This window comes from Empidonax traillii, unplaced genomic scaffold (assembly GCF_003031625.1).
Source record: "Empidonax traillii isolate 1590-97213 ecotype Southwest subspecies unplaced genomic scaffold, ASM303162v1 scaffold844:size270376, whole genome shotgun sequence".
Classification (NCBI taxonomy): Eukaryota; Metazoa; Chordata; class Aves; order Passeriformes; family Tyrannidae; genus Empidonax; species Empidonax traillii.
The window spans coordinates 204,820-216,151 of NW_020956037.1; the positions used below are offsets into that span (position 1 = coordinate 204,820).

Below are 11,332 nucleotides of genomic sequence, written 5' to 3' on the forward strand. Positions count from 1 at the left end.
AGTATTGGAAAGATATGGTAAGTAGCAAGGCAGAGCCTATCTCCCTCAGCCACCAATGACCCCAGTCACCCCTGCTCTGCCCTCCCAGGACTAGGTGGCCTTGGGCAAGGTGGCTGTGCCCTTGGTGTCCTGAGCTGACAGAGGGAAACATGTCCTATGGAGCGCACGTCCTATGGAGTGCATGTCCTATGGTGCGCATGTCCTGTGAGGAGTGGCTGAGGGGCTGTTTTTGCTGGAGAGGAGGAGAGCTCATGACTCTCTACAGCTACCTGAGAGGAGGTTGTAGCGGGGAGGGGGTCAGCCTCTTCTCCCAAGCAGTTAGGACAAGAGGACATACTTGCAAGCTGTGCCATGGGAGGTTTAGGCTGGACATTAGGAAGAATTTCTTCACAAAACCAGCGATTAGATATGGGAGTGGACTGCCCAGGAAGTCACAGTCCTTGGAACTGTTTAAGGAAAGACCGGACGTGGCACTTAGTGCCAGGGTCTAGCTGACGTGGTGGTGTTCAGTCATGGGCCGGACTCAGTAGTTTCCCACCTAATTCCAACCTGTGAATCTGTGATAAGGGGAAAACTGCCGTACTGGCAAACACAGCTGTCCACAGTGTGTGTCCCTGTGGCACAGCACGAACCGCGGGCCGAGCTCTCACCCACACGGGGTGCAAACACCTCCCCCCTGACCCGCCGCCGTCCCTCCCCGCCGCCGGGCGGCGCTCCCGCCCTGCCGAGGCGCTACCATAGAGCGCGGCCCGCCCGCGCCGCCAGGAGGCGGAAGCGGAAGCGATGCCGTCCCGGCAGCCGCGGGTGAGGCGGGAGGGGCGTCCCGTCCGGGAGCGGGACAGGGACGGAGGGACAGGGAGAGGGAGAGGGGGCTGGGATCCACTGCCGGGGAGCGGAGCGCTCCGGGGAGCCAGCGGCGGGGGGGGTGGGTTGCGGGTGACCCTGGGACCGGCGGCGGCCTTCCCGCGGAGCCGCCCCGGGGCAGGTGCCGGCGGGCCGTGCGGAGGGACTGGCGGCGCTCGCGGCCCTGTCCCGCAGGGCCCGCTCAGCGCTGCCGGCGGGGACGGGGCGGCGCGGCGCGGCGTCGGGCTCTTAAATCAAAGCAGCGCTCTTCTCTCGTTGCAGACACTCCCCAGGTCTTCCTTCCGGAGAACGTGAGATCTGCCTCGGCGCCAGCCTGCTGGGGTTCACTGGTTGTTAAGTAGACTTGGGAGCGGTGTGACATCGTCGCGCCGCCAGCCCCTTCCCTCCCTCCTGAGAAAGGGTAGCTGCTTTCTGAGCCATCACATACCAACCTCATGTATTCCTAAGATTGTCATCAGCTTCTTGCTTTCTGTTCTGAGGCCTTACAGAGGTTTAATTACTTATAGGCTCTGGCGGTTATAAAGTAATTTAAGATGTTTGTACTACTCGGTTTTAATTATCTAATTCACTCCTGTATTAAGAGACATCGTTTTAACTTGGGAATGGTTAAATCACCAAAGAATTAAATTATTTATGGATAAGGGCTATTTTATTTGAATACTGTTGGCCTGCAACTTAAACTTGCATCTTTTATTTTTTTATCCTATGCTTTTTCTTTGTTATGGCTGCTGCAACAATAGTTCATGATACATCAGAAGCTGTAGAGCTCTGTGCTCCCTGTGGGTTATACCTTAAGCCCATTACAAAAATGACCATCAGTGTGGCACTTCCTCAGCTGAAGCAACCGGGAAAATCCATTTCGAACTGGGAAGTGATGGAAAGACTGAAGGGGATGGTGCAAACCCACCAGTTTTCCACTCTGCGGATTTCTAAAAGCACGATGGATTTCATCCGGTTTGAAGGAGAGGTTGAGAACAAAAGTTTGGTTAAATCTTTCCTGGCGTGCCTTGATGGCAAGACAATAAAGCTGAGTGGCTTCTCTGACATTTTGAAAGTGCGTGCTGCAGAGTATAAGATTGACTTTCCTACCAGACACGACTGGGACTCGTTTTTCCGCGATGCGAAGGACATGAACGAAACTTTGCCGGGGGAAAGGCCGGACACCATTCACTTGGAGGGCTTGCCTTGCAAGTGGTTCGCGGCAAAGGAGACTGGCTCGGAAAAGCCAAGCGAAGAAGTCCTGATAAAAGTTTTCCAGAAATTCGGAGAAATCCGTAACGTGGACATACCCATGCTGGACCCTTACAGGGAAGAAATGACTGGCAGAAATTTCCACACTTTCAGTTTTGGAGGCCATTTAAACTTTGAAGCTTATGTCCAGTACCGGGAGTACGCGGGTTTCATCGAGGCCATGAACGCCCTGCGAGGGATGAAGCTCATGTACAAAGGTGATGATGGCAAAGCAGTGGCTTGCAATATCAAGGTGAGAAACTGCAGTTTTGGTTTTTTTTATGGGAACCCCTACGAAAGACCGAATACAAATAAATGTTATTTCCATAGTGCTTGAAACCTACCTCTGTGAACTGTAGTGATGACAACAGGTTACCTTGACAGCACTGATGTAGCTTCATGGAACAGCCCTAATACAATATTTGATGGAAAATGTTGGCAGAAAAATGTGTTGTTAGACTGTGTGAGCTTCTTTCTTAACAACAGAGTTCCAGAAATGAGAACTGCTGATGGAAGGATCAAGTTTACAAACATCACTTTCTAAATAATTTTAGAAAGTAATATGTGTCCATAAATACTGTGTTTTCACTTAGAATTCTAATTTTGAACAAGTTCAGACAGATTTCACCGAAAGGTTGACTTTAAAGTGCATTGATTGCTCTTTCTTGTGTTCAGTACAAATTGGAACTTGGAGAGGGGTGGAAGTTTCACAGCTTCTGTATTTTGTCCCTGTATTGACAATGAAGTCTACCAGACAAGTGTTAGAACTCTGAAGTTTAATGGCTTATATGTCCTGGGGAATACACAGTTAATCATTAGGGTACCTCACATACAGAAGGACCCCACAAAAATTTAAGTGGGAGTGGTGATCTCTAGACAGTTCCATGTGAACGCACTATGCTTGATTTATAATATTAATATAATTAATATTTCTAATGTTTCATGTACTGTGTTATAACTTTAGGTTATAACTATTTTTCTGTAACCTATTTGTCTTAGAAATTACAGCTATGACAGGAGAGATCAAGACAGTTCAGATGTAGTATCTATGAAAACATGGCTGCAAGAAAACTTACTCTGGAGGTGGTTTGAGCATTTACATGTTGGTTGACTGTTTGTCAGTGTATTTCAATATGCCCAATAGTCATTCATCAAACCAGAAACTGCATTTCAGGAAAAAAAAAGTTAGAGTATTCCTTTGCATAATGTGGGAACATGCAAATATTTATGCAAGTTTAGCCAGTGTAAGTAAAATGCTGTAATTTTTTATCTTGTTGCAGCATAAAAACTGTGCCTTGACCCAGTGAAATTCAAACTGTCACTTGCACGCAGAGGATCAGGGTTCCCAAATTTAGTTCGGCTGTGCAAGAGGAAGCCTGTCTTCCTGGCAGCTGCCCTGTCAGGGCAGATCTCTGTCATACAAGGTCACAACACCTTGTGTGTTTCTACCTATCTGTCCTTTCAGCCTGTTGGTGAAACATCATTTTACTTAGAGCCTGGGTAAAATTAAATGGCAGAGCATCTGCCCCTTGTTCTCTTCCCCATGTTTCATGACCAGGAATGTTTTATAAACACCTGGCTCCACTCAGAATGAGAGATAAGGACACCAGGGCTGTGATGTCTACTGGTGTCCTGTTCCAACATGCAGCTGGACATGGTCAAGGTGTGTTCATGTGTCCTGGAAGTTTAGTGGGGTTTTTTTGAGGTCTTATTGCTCAGATGTGTGTATCTTCCTTTTCTGTTCTGTTCTCATAACTTTGGATCTTCAGCCCAATGTACCTCAGTTTGGGAATCTTGGTGTTGGAACTGGTGGTGGGGCACTTGCTTAAACCAGGCACTGAATGTTGTAGAACTGTTTCATTTACTAAATTTAAGAATTTGTGTTTAGACCAATTTCTACCTAGTGCTGTACAGTCCCTCACAGCATGCATAAATTAAGAGCTCTGTGTGTGCCTATTCTGACATGTTGAAAGCATTGGGCAGCCACAGCCTAAACCACAACTGGGGTTTATTTTTGGTTGTGAGACACACAAGTGTAAAGTGGTATCTGATTTTGCTAGTAGAAATGCATTGAGTACTCAGTTACCTAGTTACAGTAGCTGGTGCTTGCTCTGGGTAGTGGAGAAGTTCTCTTTTCTTTTAAAAAAGATTTTGTATTTCTGATTGTACTGACACCGAGGTCTAGGTTAAAATTGTGTAGGTTGTCAGAGATTTTTAATTCTGTCTCTTTGTTTTCAATTATATCCTGTAAAGGTTTCTTTTGACTCAACAAAACACCTCAGTGATGCATCAATTAAGAAACGTCAGCTTGAAAGGCAAAAGCTTCAAGAGCTTGAAAAACAAAGGGAAGAACAAAAGCGTAAAGAGAAAGAAGCTGAGGAAAAACAAAAGGAGGAAGAAAGGTATTTATTGCTTCTTGCTCAGTTATATTTTTAACTATCAGGCATATCAAAAACTATTGTTGCTCCTTCATATCAGTGTCAAATGACAGAAAATAACTAAACACAAGTTTCATTTAGCTAAAGTGAAGCACTTAATGCTGAATGGGGTTATTTAGGTTATAACCTGTGCTTATGTTCATTTCAAAACTCTAAACCTGCAACATACTCAATTTCCCAAAAATTGTGCCGTTAGACACCTGATCTCAGAAACCCTTGGCCTTTAGCATAAGCTACCATTTTGTCCTAATGACTGAAATAAAAACCACCACCCCTGCACACATTAATTGGCTTGGTATTTCACTTCTTGGGAGCCCCTGGTGGTCTAGAGGGTAAAGGCGCTGCACTGTCACCACAGAGACCCGGGTTCGATTCCCGGTCGGGGCCACTCCCTGGGCAGATGGAGCTCGTTAGCCCTGTAAGGCAATCCATCTACGTCCTGAGGACCTCGCTGCCACCGTCCAAGCGTGCTTGGCCCCGGCAGATGAACCTCAGGATTAAAGGGTGGGCTCAGTTCCACACACACTGTATCTCACCTAAAAAATCCAATGCGCGGGCTGGAAGGTGTAAAGACCTTCCCCGGTTCTTCGTTCGTGAAGAGACTGGCCATTATTTCACTTCTCACCATGATCATTCTCTGTCCCCTTGCCTGATGCCTTGTTATTGTCTCTGGTCAAATAGGTTTGTAGCCATATTTTGTCTTTGTTTTTAAAAAACAGCAGGCTGATGACTGCTTGCTCTAAAAATTAATAGTTAACATGTTCAGTTTTCTGCTTTTGTTCTTCAGTAATCAATACAAGTTACTTAAAAAGAAATTAAATATGAAAGGTATTTTTACATAGGAATCTAAAACTGTAGCTGGCCTAGATAAGGTAAAAATATTCATCTCCTTTTAGGAAGCAGAGAGAACTTGAAGAGTATGAGAGAGAGAGAAAAAGAGAAGAGAAGTTGCGCAAGAGAGAACAGAAACAGAAAGATCGTGAGGTTCGACGAAACAAAAAGCAGCTTGAAAAGCTTCAAGCTGAAGAACAGAAAAAACTGCAAGAGAAGATAAAGCTAGAAGAAAGGAAGCTCCTGCTGGCTCAGAGAAATCTTCAGTCCATTAGATTAATTGCAGAACTGCTAAGCAGAGTAAAGGTAACTTCAATATTTATTTCAGAAGCTCATGAAGAAAGCAGCACAACAAAGCCTGACTGGGGTGGGGGGGGGGAGCACTGTTCATTAAACAACAGGTTTACTACCTCTCTGGATGCTATTCCTTAGACCAAAAAATCAAAAAGGCACAGTGAAACAGTAGTTCTTCCTTGGCAAATTATGCACATATAAGTGAATGGAAGAGTGAACTTGAACCTGTAGTTCTGAATAGCATTTTTTACCTGTATATTACTTGGCAGGCTTGCTCTTAAATCCCATAAATGAATGTGTGAGCATGATAAAGTGAACTAAAACTTCCATTAGTCAATATTTGAAAATGTGAAGAATTATTTTTCTGTAGAAAAAGAACTGTCAGCAAAGGATTTAAATGTTAGGTCTCATATCTCTAACAGTGTTATTTTTTCACTGAAAGAGTGAAGTTTAAGACATGGTTAAAGTCCTGTTAGGATGTGATGGATGACAAGTATTTTCTGCAGAAATGAAAGCTGTGTGGCAAAGCACGTTTTTTTTCCTTGATGCCGGTGTGCCTCAGGAGTGTTTTTGAACTCATACAGTGCTGTGTACAGGCCAGTTATACACTGGAAAAAGGGAGAAATGCTTTTTGCAGGCTTTTAAAAGGCTGTTGTTGCAGAATAGAAAGGTTGCCTGATGAAACAGGGCGTGTGTTTCTGTCACTTGGAGAATTCTAAGGTCTACGCTAAGCTGTTTGATTGGGTCAGTATAAAAAAGATGTTTAAACTGTCTTTTTCAGTATCGTGAGTTTCTAAACTGGTTGACAAAATGGGAATCAGTTTCTATGTAATATTTGTCTGTTTAATTGCTGTTTTTTTATGAATTCACTGTAAAGTCGTCTACAAACTGCAGATTGCAATAATCTAAGAGCAGTTCTCAGTGAAACTTAAAACATTTTAAATTTGGCTGATTTTTTTTAAAATTTTAAATTTGACTGAAACCTTCAAGTGTTGGCCCTGATAAATGTATTTCAGTATTGCAGATTTCACATGTTGTTCTAGCTCTTGTTACTGTTGTTATATTAAGGAGGCATACAGACCAAGCTTTGTTTTTGCTGTGTGAAACAGCTAGAAGCAATTAACACTCATGAATCATGAACCAATAACGTTTCATCTTAAAAAGTTGTGTGTTAGTGGGTTTTGTTGGTTGATTGGTTTGTTTTTTTTTTCCGTTAAGGAAACTCCGTTTTATTTTGGGATGGTTAAGTTCTGTTTGTCAGATTTTATTTTCCTGCCATATTGCTGCTTTTCTGTTATGGTACAACTTGGAAGCCTGAGCAGGTATATAAATGTTCCTTTGTTTATTCTTATCTTCCCTTTGACTGTCTTTCAGACAGTAAAGCTTTTGGAGCAAGAACAGAATGAAGAAAAGATTTGTCTTCAGCAGCTAGAGGAGAGACGAAGGCTCCAGGAGGCTGAGCTTAAACGTGTGGAAGAGGAAAAAGAGAGAGCACTGGGGTTGCAGAGAAGAGAAAAGGAACTGAGGGAGAAACTACTGAATAATCTTCTGAGCAAGAAAATGGATGCAGTTAATCAAAACAAAGAAGAACTTGAAGCACCTCAGTCTGACATGCTGAAAAACCCTAGTGGTGTTTCACACACTGTGTCATCCAGCTGCATCACTTCTACCTCAGGACAGGCCGTTTCTGGCAAACTGGCTCCCGGCTCTCAAGTAGAAGTAGCATCCCCTGAAGGTGTAAACACTCAATGCAAGTACTTAAATGGCAACATTCATGACAAAGTTCACATCAAAGAAGGTCAGAATCTTCATACTACAAACTCAGAGAGGTGTTCTGAGAAAAGAGGTTCAGGGGTACTGTCATGTGTTCCCACCAATCCCCAGGACCAGAAGAGCCTCTCTAGCTGTGACCAGAACACACACAGGAAGGGCTCTCACTGTGAGCAGGACAAACGTAGCACAGAGCCAAGGAGAAGAAAGAGCCGTTCATGTAGTAGCATAAATAGTGATGAGAGTAAGGGTAAGCGAGAGAGCAGCAGACACAGAAGAGATGAGAGTTACCGGAATGAGAAGCACAGGAAAGAAAGGAGGTATTATCGACGCTCCAGCAGAAGTTACAGCCCTCGACGAAGCCGCAGTCCTCGTCGGAGAAGTGTCAGCCCCAGGCGTTCGCGTTACAGGAGAACTCGCAGTAGGGAACGTAGACGAGACAGAAGGGAAAGAAGTCGTAGTCGCAGAAGTGCGAGCAGGAGACGAAGGCACCGGAGGTGATCACGAAGTAAGCAAAGGAGCACTTGGAGTGGGTAGTGGAGGCCTTGACTCCTTTGGAAGGCTGTGGTTGGACAAAAGGGCCAGAAAGTTGTGAACCAGACCTCATCGGTGTGACTGCTATAGAAAACACGTTTGTTTCACCAATGCTTAGGTTGCATCAAGTCCCTGAAATCAAGAACATAGATACCTGATTTTTATGACCTTTGTTGTCTCTATGTTTCTACCACAATGTAGGTGTAACCACCTGTGCTTGTGCTAAAAGCCAGTCTGTTTTCTTCACTTCCAGTTTTCTAAACCTTAATTTTAGTGTGTTTAGTTTTAATCTCTGTATCACCTAATTTGGCTTGAGAAATACATGGATGCCAGTTACAGGAACTACAGAGGTGACAAGCTATTACATACAGATTTGATTTTAAGTGTTTTCTGGTTTATTAAATGAAAACATGTTTTAACAAAGTAGAGTTTTTACTGATTGAGGTGGATAGCAGGACTTTCATATTTTTCTTAAAACTGACTATAAAGATATGCAGGATACCTTTTAAATTGCTGTGATTCCTTCATATGTCTTTATGATGCCAAGCTTTGTGGCCCAAATTATTCTGATATGTAATGCCTTTGTATAGTTATACTTTCCATGTAAGAGAGGCACACTGGTGTAGGAAGTAAGAAGCAGTGGTAAAATTGTTGAAAGTTGTTCCAATATTTTGTTGACATATTTGGCTTTGTAATTATTTCAGGTGGCATAGAGCTACTTGAAACATTTTTTCAGGTATATAAAGAGCTATACATTGTCTTGAAAAAGGGGCCTTCTTGTTAAATTATTTTTACTTGTGGTGTTAAAAGTAAGGCTGCAGTGTCTCTTGTTCAATCCATTTAAGAATACTTTTGCTTCTAAAATGCAGCTCAGGAATATTAAAAGCTATAACATTACAGTGAAAGAGTTTATTTTGCATTTTTATGGTAAAATTAAAAAGAAAACTTTCCAGTGAACTGAAGTTGCTGTTTTCATATGTCAGTATATTAAAATTTGCAGAAGTGCTGTATAAGAACCTGTTTGTTGAAAATATCACTCAACACATTTGAGTATTGAGGTTGAGCCACTCTTCTTGATGGCTCTGTTTTGTTACAGCTATGTCAGCTTTTAATTCAACAGGACACGTGCTCTGTATCTACAGCCTTCAGATAACATTTTCCTCACACTGATGCATGAAGTCGAAGTGTGTCCGTTTTCCTGGAGTGTCAGAGGAGCACACTGGTGCTGCAGCTCAGCTGGAACCCTGGCTGGCTGAGCTTCTGTGTAACTTCAGTGAACTCACGTGGGATTTGTTTTGGACTAGACCATGCCGCTGAAATCTTTGTAATTACTAGCTGTGAACAGAAAGGGTTGTCATTTATGACACTAAATTGTGAGGAGCTGTTGTGTCCTTTGAAGACAGAGAGGCCTTAGACAAATTAGTGGGCTGGGCAATCACCAACTGTATGAAGTTTAGCAATGACGAGTGCTGGATTCTGCACCTGGGATTGGGCAACCTTGGTTGTGTGTCCAGACTGGGGAATGAGACGCTGGAGAGTAGCCCTCCAGAAAGAGATCTGGGGGTCGTGGTTGATGTGAAGTTGAATATGAGTCCGCAGTGCCCTGGCAGCCAGGAGGGCCAACCGTGTTCTGGGGGGTGTCAGGCACAGCATCACCAGCTGTTGGAGGGACACCTCCTGAGCTGAGAGAGGTGATTGTCCTCTACTCTGCTCACCTTGAGGGCTGCATACAGTTTTGGGCATCACAGTACAAAGTACCATCCAAAGTAGGGCTATGAAGAGGGTGAAGGGCCTTGAGGGGAAGCTGTATGAGGAGCAGCTGAGGTCACTTGAGAAGAGACTGAGGGGAAACCTCATCACAGTCTAAAACTTCCTCATGGGGGAAACTGGAGGGGCAGGCACTGATCTCTCTGTTGAACAGTGACAGGACCCGAGGGAATAACCTGAAGTTGTGTCAGGGAAGGGTTTAGGTTAGATTTTAGGAAAAGGTTCTTCACCCAGAGGGTGGTTGGGCACTGGAACAGGCTCCCTGGAGAAATGGGCACAGCACCAAGCTTGCCCAGATTGATATCTTGGGTGGAGGTCTTGATAATGTCAGCGAGATTATCAGCGAAGTGTTATAGTGCTACTTTCAGTAAGTCATAAAGCTATGAATGCAGTGTTGCCACGGAGTAGAAACAGTTAAAGCAGTGGTAGTTACCAAAAAGTGTTGGAGTCAGAAGAATCCAACAGATAGTTGATACAAAAAAAGGCTTGGCTTCGAGGAGTAACCTTGAGGGGCGTCCTGACCCAAGGGAGGAATCTCCTCTCACACACTTCAAGAAAGGGATATGTTAGAAGAACTTCATAAAGTTAGAAAGGGGGACTGAACTTTTATAGTATAAAGTGATTGACTGTCAGTCATATGACTCCAGGCCAGCTGTGTCAGCTTAGCATTTTTAGATAAGAATACTTTACCAGGTCTGCCACATCTTCACCTCGCTATCTGGATGTTTAACTTGGGTTGATGAGTCAGATTGGTTTTAGCATAATTCAACAAAAAAGTAGCATAACACCCTCTCTCAGTTCACCACTGATAGCTTTGCAAAATAAGGCATTATTTGAGTTGTTTCAGTGCGGTATGGATATTTTGTTGTGTGTCTTTGTACTGGGTCTGGCAATGATGTAGTTAAGCTGCTTCATTTTCCATATTGTACACACCCCTCCCTGAATGGGTGGGCTGAGGCTGGGAGGGGACACAGCTGACCCCATCTGACCAAGGGATGTCCTTTGCCATATATCATCATGCTCAACAATAATAATGGGGTGTGGGAGGGAGGGGGGGTGGGTTTGTCTTTCCATAGTGACCACTGATGGGCATCACTCTGCTTGTGGTCTTCAGTGATGATGGCAAGGAAACTTGAGAAACAATTGAAACTGTAATCTTAATAAGATCACAAGTATAAATTATGTCATGCCTGATATAGTTTATTCAGGGTTTTATTGTGGATGAGGTATGTGCTTGTACTACTGCAAAAACTTCTGATGCAATAATTTAAAGAATATAATTTCTGATAGCAAAAAATTGCTCTTTGTTCTGCATTGATTTTCAGTCAATCCATTTCTACCAAGTGTCTTCTCAGGGTCTTTAGTGTTTCAAATGAAAGAACCAAAGATGCCAGCAGGTTTTATAATGGATGCTAGAAGCTGAAGTACAAAGCTACTGATGTTTTCCCCTACTTTGGAAGACTGCTGTGTCAGAGACTGAAAAGGTTAATGATTTACACAGTCTAGGATCACCAGGGGACTTTTACAAGCTGGGAAGAGGCAGCTGCTCACCCAGTGGGTTGGCTTGTGGCACAGCCTGTGACACTATTCCATGGTAAAAGTCC

General features: G+C 43.7%; 1 protein-coding gene across 4 annotated transcripts; it reads left to right on the plus strand.

Moving 5' to 3' along the window:
- Positions 1–1,069: 1,069 nt before the first annotated feature.
- AKAP17A (A-kinase anchoring protein 17A) lies at positions 1,070–8,918 on the plus strand. 4 transcript variants are annotated; one of them, XM_027902131.1, is made up of 5 exons: positions 1,070–1,264; positions 1,605–2,347; positions 4,348–4,496; positions 5,429–5,669; positions 7,032–8,918. In XM_027902131.1, the coding sequence occupies exons 2-5, from the start codon at positions 1,673–1,675 to the stop codon at positions 7,926–7,928; spliced, it is 1,962 nt and encodes a 653-aa protein (XP_027757932.1). In that variant the 5' UTR covers positions 1,070–1,264; positions 1,605–1,672; the 3' UTR covers positions 7,929–8,918. The 4 variants fall into 4 exon arrangements, with proteins under 4 accessions (XP_027757932.1, XP_027757931.1, XP_027757934.1 ...); XM_027902133.1 differs by having other exon boundaries at positions 1,071–1,201; XM_027902132.1 differs by having other exon boundaries at positions 1,091–1,154.
- The last annotated feature ends 2,414 nt before the right edge of the window (positions 8,919–11,332 follow it).

Excerpts from the sequence above, each read along its gene's own strand:
- AKAP17A (XM_027902130.1), top strand. The coding sequence starts at position 1,586 with ATGGCTGCTGCAACAATAGTTCATGATACATCAGAAGCTGTAGAGCTC. Across the intron at positions 2,348-4,347 it reads CAGTGGCTTGCAATATCAAG|GTTTCTTTTGACTCAACAAA; the intron begins GTGAGAAACTGC and ends TATCCTGTAAAG. Across the intron at positions 4,497-5,428 it reads AAACAAAAGGAGGAAGAAAG|GAAGCAGAGAGAACTTGAAG; the intron begins GTATTTATTGCT and ends ATCTCCTTTTAG.